Here is a 17,931-nt window from a genome sequence, read left to right on the forward strand (position 1 = left end):
AAGAAAGCTACCTTAAAAGTTACTATCTTACTATCCTTGTTATTGTTACAACAATGTTAACATTTACAATCCCTCTGTTAATAAATACAGTTCCATGTATGTACCACAGTGTCTTAAGTAGATTGAGAAATAGTCATCTCATGTGAAAGGGTGTTTCATTTCTAAATGTGAAGGGTAAACATATTCATTTGTTGAACATTGCACCCTGTTTTGTCCAACTTCTCAATAATCAGAGTGTAATGATTATTATTTGCCACATGATGGCAGCAGACTATAAGCTAAAACCCTTCATCACAGGCTAAACTGTATTTTCCCAGTGTCACTGATAGACATACAGTGGCATTAAGGGTCATGAATTGAGGTGATTTCTTACTGTATTGTCTGTAGATAAAAATAAACTGATGTTAAGATATTTTCTTTTCTTATTACAGAGACTGGATATGTTTTTGTTGTATTAGTAATACATACTGTGTTTCAAACCAATGGTACTACTGTTAGGGAAATATTTTGTGTTCTTTTAACCAGAGTTGAAGAAGGAAAACCAAAGTAGAAGATTTATTTCAAAGCTTAAAGGTTTATTATCTAAATTGAGTGAGCAGAAACATGTCGGCCTAGATGGAGCTTACTGGTTCTCAAAAAGTGTCCCCAGTAAGACCGAAGTTAAAATGGTGGGACATAGTGTTATATGGAAACAAATACATTATTTCTGATTGGTAGAACATGTGTTGGAGGCTGGCCGTAGATGTTAGGCTTGGCTTCCCGATGACGTCTCCTTCTGGCTGGTCTTCATAAGATACATGTCATGGTTTACATTACCCTGCTGATAAGGTGAAGGGAGGGTTTACACTACCCTGCTGATAAGGTGAAGGGAGGGTGCGGGGTCGTTTCTAGGCCGGTTGTCATGTGCTGTCACATCCCACACAAACAGTCCTCCCCTGGCCTTGGGCAAGTGATAAAAAGTATCTACTGAAACTGCCTGCCTCTGTATATGCAGTGTTTTTATGTGCACTTACAATACGGTGAGCCTAGAGTGCTCAAGAATGTGAATTTAATAAACGTACAAAGGTGTGAAAAATAGAGTATATAGTATAAAAAGCATAAGACTATAACATTAAAATTATTCTCACACTCACCACACGTCACTTGTGAGTGAATCCATGTGAACGTTGGCTCAAGCAATCTATGTTGTAGGGCTTTTTTTCTTCCTTTTTTGCAGTGTTTGCATTTAGTTTTTTAAATATATTGTATGCTCTTTAAATAAGAATTGCCGTGCTGCTTAGGCTTGTATAATCTTACACATTATATCACCGGGAAAATTGAAGTATTTAATTATGATATTGTACTGTATCAGTATCGGCCGAAAACCAAAACCCAGATATCGAAATCGGATTGGAATTTAAAAATATTGGATTGGTGCATCAATAGAGACTTTAGCGATGCAAACGTATCTAGCTTCCACAAACTCTCTGTCTCTCCCTCTGATATTCACAGTCAGCATCAGTGGTGTTCAGTGGAGATTTGATCCTACAGCTGACAAGCAAATGGGATTTATTTCTCTTTTTCTTTGGTTGAGTGAAACAGGCTCCAATAAATCAGCATTCCCACCATGGGCCCCATGTGCATGATAGATATGTGTGTGTGTGGTGTGTGTGGGTGTGTGTGTGTGTGTGTGTGTGTGTGTGTGTGTGTGTGTGTGTGTGTGTGTGTGTGTGTGTGTGTGTGTGTGTGTGTGTGTGTGTGTGTGTGTGTGTGTGTGTGTGTGTGTGTGTGTGTGTGTGTGTGTGTGTGTAAGTACTTGTACAGGCATCTTTGTGGGGACCAGTTTTGGCTTTTCACCATCGGAGTGAGGACACTTTTGGAAAGTGAGGAAGTGTTGCCTGGTCCTCACTTATTTTAAGGCTGTTTGAGGGTTAAAACTAGGTTTAAGGTTCAGGTATGAATTCATTTTAGGTTAGGGTACGTGGAAGGTTTGGGGTTACGCATTTAGTTATGATGGTCAATGTTAGGGATAGGGGCTAGGGAATTTATTATGTCAATAAGGGTCCTCACAAGTAATAAGTACAAGAATATGTGTGTGTGTGTGTGTGTGTGTGTGTTTGTGTGTGTGTGTGTGTGTGTGTGTGTGTGTGTGTGTGTGTGTGTGTGTGTGTGTTTTACCAATTTTGTTTAGCAATCCCACCAGAATCCTTTGCCTCTTGGTGGCTGTTGCCAAGGTGACCTACAGCTGTATGTGTAATCTATTGTGATGCAGCCTATTATCAATAACAACCAAACAGGTACAGGTGTGAACTATTCTAAAACATATTGCATTGAATTAAAGGCTGTAAAATAAATAATTGGTTGAATTAAGAACATTACAAATCATTTATAAAGCAGAAAATAACCATTTTCAGAAAGTTTCCAAAAGTTTTTTTTGTGGCATTCAGTCTGCCACAATGTGCTCTTTCGCTTTCAAATGTCAACAGTGAACCTTGTCATATTAGTTTCTAATTGTCTCCTCCAGCTTTGTTTTAATAAATAAGAAAACACTTATTCTGGGGGAAAATAATGAAATCTTTATTTATGACTTTAACAATGTTAAAACATAACAGAAAGTGTGTTCTTTGGCCAGAAATGTGAAGGAAAAATAACAAGAGAAAGATATAAAGTTCAAGCCTGTATTTTCAAGGCTTTAGTTTTATTTAAAGTAAATTGACAAGGTACAAGATGTGTTCAGCATCCAGGATGAGAAAAAAAGTGACAGTGAGTCCCTTACAGACAGATCTTAAAATTATATCAAATCTACATGTCTATGATTGGTTGTTAATAGTGCCGGTAAGAACAGTGGTTTTAAACTTAAGCTCTCCATAGGCTGTCAAGCTTATTCCAAGCATTGTGACCGCCTGTTTCCTCTTCTTGTCCAATCGAATGGTCTTCCCTCCAGCTGTCATATGCGTAAGGAAAATCGCTATAACTCTCCTGCTCTTCTCCTCAACCTACGTGCGTGGTTTGTAGCTATGTGTCTTATGGTTAGTCAGCAGATCAAATCCTATCAAATATTCCTTTGTTAAGTAGCTACAAACCTCTCTCAGTGCTGGGAAAATGCTCCTCTATCTCCTGAGTATTTCTCTCCCACAGATGTGTCATATGGGCCTCTGCTTCTATCCCTGTCTCGTATAACAAGAAATATTTAGGTTAAATAGTTTGATTAGATAATATCATGAACTTATCAGTATATCGACTGTTAGTTGATTATATAAAAGTAAAGGTAAATATTATGTGATTAGTATTACATCAATAATATTGGAAAATTAATTCATCTAACAACAATCAGGCTGAATTATTGAATTATTTCATTTACATATCAACTTCACTTCAATCTCAGTTCTGCAAATAGAATATACAAAATTATTTCTCCATTGATTATGGTCCTGGTTCCTCATTTTTACCTCAATTTGAACATTTAATTAAAAATACATTTGAATGTATTTAGGCTTTAATTTTCGGGATGTTGTCCTATAACTTTGGACAAAGTGGTGATAGCAAAATATCAAGAAAAGATTAAGGTCTGGTGCTTCCTCTCTAACGAACACAACAGCAAACAAATACATCAATACAAATATTCAACAATCATTTAGAGCGCAGAGAAGTTTAAGATAAATGTCAGTTAAGGTAAATTATAGTCACCATGAGCAGTGATAGCCTCCATGGCTAAACAGACACAGGAAATATTTAACTGAAAAACAATTGAGAAGATTTCAAAGTCCCGCCCATAAGTATTGATTGACAGCTGATATCTCAGCAGCGAGTAAATACAACAACAGTAATTTTTCAGCAACAAATATGACGACAATCCAAGTTTCAAGTCTCTAGAAACATGGTCTGAAAAAGTGAAAATCAATATCTGATCTCATAGTGAGGGGTCTTAATACGCTTTTACAAAGATCTCACTGAAAATACATGTTCAAACATATTATAACACTTAGTTATAAAAACTGCTTATCTACTGTCTACACTGTTTGACAGGACTGTGTGGAGGTGACTGTATCAAACTGATTATATTAGGCATTCATTCATAGAATGTTTGGGCCGAGAACTGCTGTGATTGGTTCAAAGTCCTTAATGTAAACTGAATTTCTGTAAAATTTGTGGATTGATACAAATACCTTACTCTTTTCAGATGCAAACTACCATGCAAGAAATATTTTGTGGATTTGGCTTTACAGGGCCTTTCAGGATGAAAACACAACGTTTAACACACTTGCGCCTTGAATAACTTGTCTATTTGAGTTTACAGAATTCAGCAGTGTCATCATAATATTCAAGCCAAACTCCAGCATAGAGCGGTTGAGTGAATGTGGTCTGGACTCTGTGGAGGAGAGTCATGGTTTTAGAGACGCGGTAGAAGGACAGAACACCTGCACTGTGATCCAGGTACACTCCTATTCTGGAGGACTGAGGACCTGAGACGGGAGTTTGGACATTGTTGGACCAGAATTGAAACCACCCTTGGAGACAATATAACGCCCAGGATTTATCATTTTGTCCAAATGCACATTCATTCATCTCCCCTGCTCTGCTGATATTCTTGTATGCGACTGCTACCTCAACTCCTTCCCCTCTCCACTCCACCTCCCAGTAACGACGTCCAGTCAGACTCTCTTTACTCAGGACCTGACAACGTCCAGTGAATCGGTTTGGATGACCAGGATATGACTGTTCTTCTCTCATTTTTTTTGCTTTTCTGTTCCCCTCAGATAATAACAGCCATGTGTGTGCTGTGTTTGGATCCAGTGTGATTTCACGTGAATATATTAAGAAATCAGGTCTGGTCTTGGGCTCTGGTGGTGACAGTAAAACATCCACTTGAGTCACTGTCAGTGAGATGTTTGTCAGGACGTCCTGTAGTGTCTCTCTGGCTTCTGACACAGCCGCTGTCACGTCCTCAAAGTATCTCAGAGGACGGATGTTGATGCTGGATGTAGATTCAGTGAGTGGTGGCAGTGAGGTGTAGTCGTGTAGAAACTGGTTGTGGTCCTCTGTGTGTGACAGCGTCTTCAGCTCAGCGTCTCTCCTCTTCAAATCAGCGATCTCCTGCTCCAGCTTCTCCTGAAGATCTCTGACTCGACTCACTTCAGCTTCCTGCTTTGCTCTGAGCTGCTGCTTCACATCAGAGCCTCTTTTCTGGATGACACGGATCAGCTCGGCGAAGGTCTTCTCACTGTGCTCCACTGCTTTATCAGCAGAGCCATTGATAGCCTCCACCTCCTGTTGAAGAACCTTCACATCTTTCTCTCGCTCCTGGATTCTCACCTGGATGTTTTGTCGATTCATCTCGAGCTCTTTCAGCCTTTCAGTAAATTCAGCTGCAGCTGACACTGTGTCGTGGCCTTTGTGTTCGTCCATTAAACACAGATAACAGATAGACTGCTGATCAGTGCGGCAGAAAATCTCCATCACCTTATCGTGACTGGAGCAGATGTTCTCCTGGAGATTCTTGGAGGGCTCCACCAGCTTGTGTTTCTGTAATTGAGCCACGTTGTAATGAGGCTGGAGGTGTTCCTCACAGTAAGAGACCAGACACACCAGACAGGACTTGAGGGCTTTCAGTTTTCTCCCAGTGCAGACGTCACAGGCCACATCTTCAGGTCCAGCATAGCAGTGATCAGCAGCAGCAGCAGCTAGGGACATGGGACAATGTCAAATTTTTATGTCTATATTTTCCTTGCCAAACTATTTTGTCACCCTCTTAAAATAATGGCCTAAGCAATTTGTTCAGTGTTTTCAGGAAACACAAAAAACTTAACCAAATATTGAATATATGATATTCATTTATAATTTCACTCAAACAGGTTATGTCAAAAGATGACTCTTGACATTGTAATAACAATTTCTATCAATTATGTAAGATATTAGGAATAAACCCTTTATAATAATGTTTAACTTGTGACTTAAGCCATTTTACACACTTGTGAAATGTCCTTGAAAAAAAAAATTAACAGTAAATTTTGACTTAGGCAAAAGAAAATGGCCTAAAACACACTCTTGACATTCTGGTAATATGGTATAATGACCTATGTCAAGTAAAATCACATGATCTGTTCAACTGAGGATTTAGGCCATTTTACCAGAGGTGGCCAGCATCTTGAGGAGATGATTTAAGCAAAAAAATATTTATGGCCAAAAAGTGACTTAGGCCATTATGTTAAGAGGGTGACGATTTGCGATTTGGATATTATCACAATAATTAAGAAAACTTGCTTTACACTTTTTGAATGTCACTTAAACATACTGGAATCATTTTACCTTTCATTTTGTTAAGAAACAATACACTACCTCTTGTAGCAGCTTGGAGTCCAGTCTTCTTCAGCTCCTCCACTAAAACTGCTAAAATGGTGTTTTTCCCCAGGGCAGGCCTCGGGCTGAAGGTCTGCCTACACTGAGGGCAGCTGTAGATTTCCTTTTCATCCCAGAAGTCTTTGATACAGTCCATGCAGTAGCTGTGTCCACAGGGAAGAGCAACCGGATCCTTCAGTAGATCCAGACATATCGAACAAGAGAAAGTGTCACGGTCCAGCTGAGATCCTTTCTGCGCCATTTCAACTCTGTCTGTCTGTCTGTCTGTCTGTCTGTCTATCTATCTATCTATCTATCTATCTATCTATCTATCCAGCTTGGATCCTTTCGGCACCATTTCAACTATCTGTGTCAGCGACTGTCTGAGTTGCTTTTCACAAGAACAGAAACTAGTTTGAGCTCTGATCTGAACTTAATGTGTGTGTACAGTGAATGGGGCCTGCCCTTCACCACTCGTTGGTTACGCCCATCTTCACACTGTAGATCTAAAGGGGAGGGATTCAGAGTGGAGCTGACTGTAGGCTCGTTCGACCTGTCGCCGTCTTGCTAAGACCTGCGCAATTATGACGCTCGTCTTGCTGAGCGCACTGCATTATGGTTAGACTTTTTGTCCCACTTGCACCATGGACATATAAAGAAATGGACACCGTATTGAAAAATGGCGCTCATTCATTCCTATGAAAGCTTCTCATTGGCGCAGAGAAGCAACAAGGAAGCTGCCATATTGCTTTCATGAGAGCCCTGGCACGCCCGAGTGTATGACGTAGTGGCGCCATCGACCTATCAAGAAAGAGGGGGCGGCAACGGGCGGCAAGCGTAGCGGGCTGCCCACTCCCTCCTCCTCCCTCGAAAACAAACTGAAAGCCGTTAAAAGCCGTTGGGCTAATAAAACGCTTGATGTGGCGTTTTGAAATGAAAAAACTTCAGGTTTAATAGTATATGGTCTAAAGATAAGTTTGAGCCTATGATTGATATCCAGAAAAATTTTGCGGCGACACAATCTTGTTCGCCGCTTGTATTGGTGTGGACGGGAAAATCTGCCTTAGGGCTTTCATGGAAAATAAGCTCCCATTCACAGCATGCAGTACTAATGGGTTGGCCACTAGTCCATGCTGGTTGCTCGGAAAAGGCAGTGTCCTGGGGCCCTGACTTGCACCCGTGGCTGGCTGCGGCTCGGCTGCTTGAGACTTTGAAGTCCCGCGGTATCAAGACGGACACAGACACTGGAGCAAGTCGCTGCAGTTGCTCCCCACGGGCTGCGGGAGCGAAATGTCTGATGGGAAACGTCTTGCTGACAGGCGGAGCTGAGCGCTAATTGGGAGTTTAAACCTCGTGCCTTTGATGCGTTTCCCCAATTGGTTAGGCAAAAGTCTGACATCACCGCTCAAAATTAAATTACGATCCATTCTTTTTGATTTTAATTTATGTTTAATCATTAGGCCGCCACAATATGCATTTAAGCAGAAATGTACTTAATCAGAGTTAAACCTCTGAACCCTTGACATAGAAATAATTTGGATGTGTAACTCTCCTGTATAGATATATTTAAAAGTGAACACAAACTTGAGTCACATAAGATCTTGGTGAAGTGATTTTTATACCATTAAGATTAAATCATAGGCTTATTTCAAGTGATCTAAATGGTCTGGGAATTGTATTTTACATGTAGTGTCGCAAAGCCAGACCAAAACTACAACAAGTAGTTTGTTTGTTACACATCATAATACAGTTCATCATATCCATCTCTACAATAATAATAAGGGATCTTTTCTTAGACCTTCTTTATTTAGGCCGATCATATTCGTTATGTGAAGGGAGAAATACTAAACCTCCTTTATTTGGATTTGTAAATTATTCTTGTAAATTATTCTTTATCACTTAAAAGTAGGTGTTCTAGTAAAGTAACAAGAAAGATAAAGATGTGTGGGGAATGGGGATATTATATCTCGTTTCTTGTTTTGAAAATGCCCCTCGCTTTTAAAGTGTTTACTCGTCTTTGTGTTGTGTTCTGCTTCTAATCGGTTGTAGCATGTGTGACTCTCCTGCGAATATGTTTCTAATAAGCCTTCAAAATAAAACTAGAAAACGAACTGCATCCGCAACAAGGACGCTACTTCCGACTCGGAGCTGTCCGGCTTCAGTCAGGCATTTTCGTCACTCCCCCGACTGCACTCGGCTACTCTCGTCTACTTTCCAGACGAGCTGAAAGTTAGGTCGAACGAGCCTTGTGTTTCAGAGCAGGTACAAGAGGGAGTGTTTATCGAGCTTTGCTTCATTCCAGGAAGAGGAGCGGCTGAGACGGATACTGTGTGTGTGTGTGTGTGTGTGTGTGTGTTTGTTTGTGTGTTTGTGTGTGTGTGTATAACACTTGTTTACAAGTTTAAATACACAGGTCACTTCAGCTTTTAGGAGGAAAACTCTTCTAATAATGTGTCTTACTCTTAAAAACAATACAATTTGACTCTGCAATGTGTTAACAATCACTTTACGAAATATTTACCTTCTATAAAATATCGGATTAGCCAATTGTGTTAAAAGACATGCAGCTTAATATAAAGCCTATTTAAAGCCGCTTTTCCACTGACACTACCAGAAATGTTTAGTTCCAGGAACTCATCTTCAAGAACTAGAAGGTTTATCTGCCTGATTGTTAATATGCAAATCAGGTCGATGAAAAAAAAACAGTGAAAGTAATTGTATGATAAATTTAATAAAAGTTGAGTTTTAACAGAAATCAGTGTTCCTTAATTGTATATAAACATATATATATATGTGCCCATACGCTCGTGGGAGGTTTCATTGTGAAATACACACAATAATTGCTGAAACTAGAGTTTGCTGGTATTATGTCAGACCAACGGTGAAAGTCACCAAACCGGTTCTGAAGCAGGTACATTAATTTGTTTAGTAGTTCCCGAAGGACAATCGTTTATTTTTTTATTATTAGAAATTTATTTTCTATTTAATTTGTTCCTGCTTCCACCAAAATTATTTTACAAACATAACATGTATTCCAAACAACTGCAAAACAAACAGAAATATCTTTATTTATACAATCCCAGAATGGTGTCAAGCCCACATTAAAGGTTCACTATGTAACTTTGTGTGTGTCAGAGAAGTGAACATATTCTAAGGTATATACTCATATCTGAATAAAAAAAACTCTACTGACAGGGAAATTGGATCCCTGAAACACTGTTCTAAGTAAGAAAGCTACCTTACAAGTTACTATCTTACTATCATTGTTATTGTTACAGCAGTAGGGCCCAGAGTTTGGTTTACAAACATATCATAGTCTAATGTGTGGTTCTATGTTCCTCAAAATAATTTAGTTTTCAATTACGATGATATACTTTTTCCATGTAAAAAATGTAATATGCTAAAAATATGTCTTAAAAACTAACTGATGGCTGTGCCAATGTCAACAAAATATCCCTCCCCTGAAACTGCTTAGTGCATATTTCAACATTTAGCCTCAAAACTAATATCCAAAAGCCAAACACATATAAAGTTAAAACAACGACAAAAAGAAGTACTAAAAAAGACAAAGTGTACTGTAGCCTACATGTATTCCCACTTCTTCATCCACAGATAACACACGTGACAATGATTTAACATGACAGGTTATGTGGAAGCTTTGAAACAAATCAGCTTCACAAAGTGTTACATAGAGGCCTATCTCTAACAAGTTTAACACTTTTAGCTTCACAATCCCTCTGTTAATAAATACAGTTGCATGTATGTACCACAGTGTCTATAGTAGATTGAGAAAAATAGTCATCTCATGTGAAAGGGTGTTTTATTTCTAAATTTGAAGGGTAAACATATTAATTTGTTGAACATTGCACCCTGTTTTGTCCAACTTCTCAAGTATCAGTGTGTAGTGATTATTATTTGCCACATGATGGCACCAGACTATAAGCTAAAACCCTTCATCACAGGCTAAACTGTATTTTCCCAGTGTTATTGATAGACAAATAGTGGCATTTAAGGTCATGAATTGAGTTGATTTCTTATTGTATTGTCTGTAGATAAAAATGCAATTATGTTAAGATATTTTCTTTTCTTATTACAGAGACTGGATATGTTTTTGTATTATTAGTAATACATTCTGTGTTTCAAACCAATGGTACTACTGTTAGGGAAATATGTTGTGTTCTTTTAACCAGGGTGGAATAAGGAAGAAAAAGTAGAAGATTTATTTCAAAGCTTAAAGGTTTATTATCTAAATTGAGTGAGCAGAAACATGTCGGCCTACATGGAGCTTACTGGTTCTCAAAAAGTGTCCCCAGTAAGACCGAAGTTAAAATGGTGGGACATAGTGTTATATGGAAACAGATACATTATTTCTGATTGGAAGAATATGTGTTGGCCGTAGATGTTAGGCTTGGCTTCCCGATGACGTCTCCTTCTGGCTGGTCTTCATAAGATACATTTCATGGTTCACACTACCCTGCTGATAAGGTGAAGGGAGGGTGCGGGGTCGTTGCTAGGCCGGTTGTCATGTGCTGGCACATCCCACACAAATAGTTCTCCCCTGACCTTGGGCAAGTGATAAAAAGTATCTACTGAAACTGCCTGCCTCTGTATATACAGTGTTTTTATGTGCACTTACAATACGGTGAGCCTAGAGTGCTCAAGAATGTGAATTTAATAAACATACAAAGGTGTGAAAAATAGAGTCTACAGTATAAAAAGCATAAGACTATAACATTAAAATTATTCTCACACTCACCACACGCCACTTGTGAGTGAATCCATGTGAACTTTGGCTCAAGCAATCTATGTTGTAGGGCTTTTTTTCTTCCTTTTTTGCAGTGTTTGCATTTAGTTTTTTTAATATATTGTATGCTCTTTAAATAAGAATTGCCGTGCTGCTTAGGCTTGTATAACCTTACACATAATATCACCGGGAAACCGTACACATTATATCACCGGGAAAATTGAATAATATTAATTATGATATTCTACCTTATCAGTATCGGCCTATGACCAAAACCCAGATATCGAAATCGGATTGGAACTGAAAAATAGTGGATTGGTGCATCAATAGAGACTTTAGCGATGCAAACGTATCCAGCTTCCACAAACTCTCTGTCTCTCCCTCTGATATTCACAGTCAGCATCAGTGGTGTTCAGTGGAGATTTGATCCTACAGCTGAGAAGCAAATGGGATTTATTTCTCTTTATCTTTGGTTGAGTGAAACAGGCTCCAAGAAATCAGCATTCCCACCATGAGGGGGTTAATGAATGGGCCCCATGTGCATGATAGATATGTGTGTGTGTGGTGTGTGTGTGGGTGTGTGTGTGTGTGTGTGTGTGTGTGTGTGTGTGTGTGTGTGTGTGTGTGTGTGTGTGTGTGTGTGTGTGTGTGTGTGTGTGTGTGTGTGTGTGTGTGTATACTTGTACAGGCATATTTTGGGGGACCAGTTTTGGCTTTTGACCAAAGTAATGTGTGTGTGTTGCCCATTTTGTTTAGTAATGCCACCAGCATCATTTGCTTCTAGGTGGCTAGTCCTATGAGTGTGTGTGTGTTTGTGTGTACATGTGTCTTTGTGGGGACCAGTTTTGGCTTTTGACCATCGGAGTGAGGACATTTTTGGAAAGTGAGGACCTTTGCCTGGTATAGTGACTGGATATGTTTTTTTTGTATTGTATAATAGTAATACTTATTGTATTTCAAACCAATTGTAGCCACCACATGCCACTTGTGTGAGTGAGTCCATGTGAACCTTTGTACAAGCAGTTTATGTTATAAGGTTTTTTGTTTTGTAGCAGTGGTTGCATATTTTTTTTAAATCCTATGCTCCTTTATATACGAATAGCTGTGTTACTTAGGCTTATATAATCTTACACATAATATCACCAGCTAAAAAACTTTATTAATTATGATATTGTACTGTTTCAATATCGACCTATAACCAAAACCCAGACATCAAAATCGGATTGATGTGGTAAAATAGTGGATTGGTGCATCTATAGAGACATTAGCGTTGCAAATGTGACCAGCTTCCACCAATTCTCTGTCACTCCCTCTGATATTCAGTCAGGCTCAGTGGTGTTTGGAGATTTGATCCTACAGCTTTGAGATTCTAGTAATATAAAGTGCAAATGACATTTATTACATTTATGTACATGCGTCTTTGTGGGGACCAGTGTTGGCTTTTGACCATCGGAGTGAGGACATTTGTGGAAAGTGAAGAAATGTTGCCTAGTCCTCATTTCTTCAAAGGCCTGTTTGAAGGTTAAGAGTATGAATGAGGTTTAGGTTAGGGTAAGAGAAAGGGTTGAGGTTAGGCATTCAGTTATGATGGTTAATGTTAGGTATACGGTTAGGGGCTAAGAAATGCATTATGTCAATGAGGGTCCTCACAAGTAAGATGTACACGAATATGTGTGTGTGTGTTGCCCATTTTGTTTAGTACTGCCACCAGCATCATTTGCCTCTTGATGGCTAAACCTGTGTGTGTGTGTGTGTGTGTGTGTATGCATACTTGTACATGTGTCTTTGTGGGGACCAGTTTTGGCTTTTGACCATCGGAGTGAGGACACTTTTGGAAAGTGAGGACATTTTGCCTGGTCCTCACTTTTTTTAAGGCTGTTTGAGGGTAAAAACTAGGTTTGAGGTTCAGGTATGAATTTTAGGTTAGGGTATGTGGAAGGGTTGGGGTTACGCATTTAGTTATGATGGTCAATGTTAGGGATAGGGGCTAGGGAATGTATTATGTCAATAAGGGTCCTCACAAGTAATAAGTACAAGAATATGTGTGTGTTTTACCCAATTTTTTTTACAATGCCATCAGAATAATTTGCCTCTTGGTGGCTGTTGCCAAGGTGACCTACATCTGTATGTTCATCTATTGTGATGCAGCCTATTATCAATAAAAAACAAACCGGTACAGGTCTGAACTATTCTAAAACAATATTTAAATGAATTAAAGGCTGTGAAATAAATACTTCCTTGAATTAAAAACATTACAAATAATTTATAAAGCAAAAAATAACCATTATCAGAAAGTGTCCACACATTTTTTTGTTGCATTCTGTTCGCCACAACATGCTCTTTCGCTTTCAAATGTCAACAATGTACTTTGTTGACTTTATAATATTATTTTTGTAATTTTCTCCACCAGCATTGTATGAATGAAGAAGAAACCACGTTGTATTCGGGGACATAATACAATCTTTATTTATGACGTTAACAATCAGTTTGTTCACATATCCCATCAGTACAGGCTGTTGAATTATTTCATTCACAGATTCACTTCACTTCAATCTCAGTTATGTAAATAGAAAATACTAAATTATTTCTCCATTAATTATGGTCAAGGTTCCTAATTTTTACCTCAATTAGAAAAAATAATCAATTAAACAAATAAATGCAAATGTATTTAAACAAATCCTATACCATTGGACAAAGTGGTGATAGCAAAATGTCATGAAAATGTTAAGGTCTGGTTCTTTATCTTTAAAGAACCCAAGCAATGGAAGAGACACAACAACAAACACATACAGTGCATACGGAGAAGTGTTCACAGCGCTTCACTTTTTAAACATTTCGTTATGTTACAGCCTGGAATAACGCTGGATTACATTTATTTATTTTCCTCAAAATTCTACAGATAGTAGAATTAGTTATTACAGATAGAGTAGTTAATTTGAGATGTTTTCCAATGTATAAAAAATTAAAAATTAAAATACAATATGTACATAAGTATTCACATCCTTTGCTCAATACTTTCTTGTGGCACCTCTGGCAGCAATTACAGCCTCACGTCTTTTGGAATTTGAAGCCACAATCTTAGCTCACCTATCTTTGGCCAGTTTTGCCCATTCCTCTTTACAGAACCCCTTGAGCTCCATCAGGTTGGATGGGGAGCGTCGGTGCACTGTACATCAATACACATAAATGTCAGTTTAGGTCAAACTATAGTCACCATGAGCAGTGATAGCCTCCATGGCTAAACAGACACAGGAAATATTTTACAGAAAAAAAGTATTGAGAAGTGATCAAAGTCCCGCCCATAATGTTTGATTGACAGCTGTTATCTGAGCAGTGGGTAAATAAAACTACAATATTTTTTTCAGCTAAAAAAAATATTTCAATCCAGGTTTCAAGCCTCTAGAAACATGGTCTAAAAAAGTAAAAATCAATATATGATCCCATAGTTAGGGATATTAATAAGCTTTAACAAAAATCTGGCTGAAAATACATATACATACATAAAACAGAATGATAAAAAATGCTTATTTAGTGTCTAGAGTGTTTGACAGGACTGTGTGGGTGTGGCTGTATCAATCGGTCTCCATGGTGACATTCATTGTTTTCATTGAATTTTCGGGCAGATAACGGCTGTGATTGGTTCAAAGTCCTTAATGTAAACGGAATTTCTGTAAAGTTTTTGGATTGATAAATATACCTAACTCTTTTCAGATGCTTACTAATATGCAACTAACTCCCCAGATGACATTGTTAGAAGGATTTTGTGCATTTGGCTCTACAGGGCCTTTAAGGATGAAAACAGAGAGTTTCACCCACTAACCCCTTGAATGACTTGTCTACTTGAGTTTACTGAACTCAGCACTGTCATCATTATGATGAAACCGAAACCCAGCATAGAGCGGTTGAGTGAATGTGGTCTGGACTCTGTGGAGGAGAGTCATGGTTTCAGAGACGCTGTAGAAGGACAGAACACCTGCACTGTGATCCAGGTACACTCCTATTCTGGAGGACGGGCGACCTTTGACGGGAGTTTGGATATTGTTGAACCAGAATGTTAAACTGCTTTTGTGACAATGTAACGCAGAGGATTTGTCATTACGTCCAAATCCACATTCATCCGACCTTTCTTCTCTACTGATATTCTTGTATGCAACTGCTACATAAACTTCTCTGCCTCTCCACTCCACCTCCCAGTAACGACGTCCAGTCAGACTCTCTGCACTCAGGACCTGAGCCCATCCAGTGAATCTGTCTGGATGACTAGGATAAGGCTGTTCTTGTAGGACTACTGTAGCTTTTCTGTTCCCCTCAGATAAAAACAGCCGTGTGTGTGCTGTGTTTGGATCCAGTGTGATTTCACGTGAATATATTAAGAAATCAGCTCTGGTCTTGGGCTCTGGTGGTGACAGTAAAACATCCACTTGAGTCACTGTCAGTGAGATGTTTGTCAGGACGTCCTGTAGTGTCTCTCTGGCTTCTGACACAGCAGCTTTCACGTCCTCAAAGTATCTCAGAGGACGGATGTTGATGCTGGATGTAGATTCACTAAGTGGTTGCAGTGAGGTGTAGTCGTGTAGAAACTGGTTGTGGTCCTCTGTGTGTGACAGCGTCTTCAGCTCAGCGTCTCTCCTCTTCAAATCAGCGATCTCCTGCTCCAGCTTCTCCTGAAGATCTCTGACTCGACTCACTTCAGCTTCCTGCTTTGCTCTGACCTGCTGCTTCACATCAGAGCCTCTTTTCTGGATGAGACGGATCAGCTCGGCGAAGGTCTTCTCACTGTGCTCCACTGCTTTATCAGCAGAGCCATTGATAGCCTCCACCTCCTGTTGAAGAACCTTCACATCTTTCTCTCTGTCCTGGATTCTCACCTGGATGTTTTGTCGATTCATCTCGAGCTCTTTCAGCTTTTCAGTAAATTCAGCTGCAGCTGACACTGTGTCGTGGCCTTTGTGTTTGTCCATTAAACACAGATAACAGATAGACTGCTGATCGGTACGGCAGAATATCTCCATCACCTTATCGTGACTGGAGCAGATGTTCTCCTGGAGATTCTTGGAAGGCTCCACCAGCTTGTGTTTCTGTAATTGAGCTACGTTGTAATGAGGCTGGAGGTGTTCCTCACAGTAAGAGACCAGACACACCAGACAGGACTTGAGGGCTTTCAGTTTTCTCCCAGTGCAGACGTCACAGGCCACATCTTCAGGTCCAGCATAGCAGTGATCAGCAGCAGCAGCAGCTAGGGACATGGGACAATGTCAAATTTTTATGTCAATATTTTCCTTGCCAAACTATTTTGTCACCCTCTTAAAATAATGGCATAAGTAATTTTTTCAGTGTTTTCAGGAAACACAAAAAACTTAACCAAAGATTGAATATATGATATTCATTTTTCATTTCATTCAAACAGGTTATGTCAAAAGATGACTCTTGACATTGTAATAACAATTTCTGTCAATTATGTAAGATATTAGGAATAAACACTTTTTATTAATGTTTAACTTGTGACTTAAGCCATTTTACACACTTGTGAAATGTCCTTGAAGAAAAAATGAACAGTACATTTTGACTTAGGCAAAATAAAATGGCCTAAAACACACTCTTGACATTCTGGTAATATGGTATAATGGCCTATGTCAAGTACAATCACATGATCTGTTCAACTGAGGATTTAGGCCATTTTACCAGAGGTGGCCAGCATCATGAGGAGATGATTTAAGCAAAACAATCTTTTTGGCCAAAAAGTGACTTAGGCCATTATTTTAAGAGGGTGACGATTTGCGATTTGGATATTATCACAATAATTAAGAAAACTTGCTTTACACTTTTTGAATGTCACTTAAACATACTGGAATAATTTTACATTACATTTTGTTAAGAAACAATACACTACCTCTTGTAGCAGCTTGGAGTCCAGTCTTCTTCAGCTCCTCCACTAAAACTGCTAACATGGTGTTTTTCCCCAGGACAGGCCTCGGGCTGAAGGTCTGCCTACACTGAGGGCAGCTGTAGATTTCCTTTTCATCCCAGAAGTCTTTGATACAGTCCATGCAGTAGCTGTGTCCACAGGGAAGAGCAACCGGATCCTTCAGTAGATCCAGACATATCGAACAAGAGAAAGTGTCACGGTCCAGCTGAGATCCTTTCTGCGCCATTTCAACTCTGTCTGTCTGTCTGTCTGTCTGTCTGTCTGTCTGTCTGTCTATCTATCTATCTATCTATATATCTATCTATCCAGCTTGGATCCTTTCGGCACCATTTCAACTATCTGTGTCAGCGACTGTCTGAGTTTCTTTTCACAAGAACAGAAACTAGTTTGAGCTCTGATCTGAACTTAATGTGTGTGTACAGTGAATGGGGCCTGCCCTTCACCACTCGTTGGTTACGCCCATCTTCACACAGTAGATCTAAAGGGGAGGGATTCAGAGCGGAGCTGACTGTGTTTCAGAGCAGGTACAAGAGGGAGTGTTTATCGAGCTTTGCTTCATTCCAGGAAGAGGAGCGGCTGAGACGGATACTGTGTGTGTGTGTGTTTGTTTGTGTGTTTGTGTGTGTGTGTGTATAACACTTGTTTACAAGTTTAAATACACAGGTCACTTCAGCTTTTAGGAGGAAAACTCTTCTAATAATGTGTCTTACTCTTAAAAACAATACAATCTGACTCTGCAATGTGTTAACAATCACTTTACGAAATATTTACCTTCTATAAAATATCGGATTAGCCAATTGTGTTAAAAGACATACAGCTTAATTTAAAGCCTATTTAAAGCCGCTTTTCCACTGACACTACCAGAAATGTTTAGTTCCAGGAACTCATCTTCAAGAACTAGAAGGTTTATCTGCCTGATTGTTAATATGCAAATCAGGTCGATGAA

General features: G+C 39.2%; 1 protein-coding gene across 1 annotated transcript; it reads right to left on the minus strand.

The window, feature by feature from the left end:
* Nucleotides 1–4,260: 4,260 nt before the first annotated feature.
* On the minus strand, nucleotides 4,261–17,383 carry LOC307252234 (uncharacterized protein; the record flags this gene model as incomplete). Its single annotated transcript, XM_080029868.1, has 5 exons — nucleotides 16,950–17,383; nucleotides 14,910–16,295; nucleotides 14,167–14,225; nucleotides 6,316–6,595; nucleotides 4,261–5,660 (listed from the first exon to the last, which is right to left on the minus strand). Exons 1-5 carry the CDS (start codon nucleotides 17,209–17,211, stop codon nucleotides 4,261–4,263), a joined length of 3,387 nt encoding a protein of 1,128 aa, XP_079885994.1. The 5' UTR covers nucleotides 17,212–17,383.
* Nucleotides 17,384–17,931: the final 548 nt, after the last annotated feature.

Source organism: Ammodytes marinus (assembly GCF_949987685.1).
Source record: "Ammodytes marinus genome assembly, chromosome: 6".
NCBI lineage: Eukaryota > Metazoa > Chordata > Actinopteri > Uranoscopiformes > Ammodytidae > Ammodytes > Ammodytes marinus.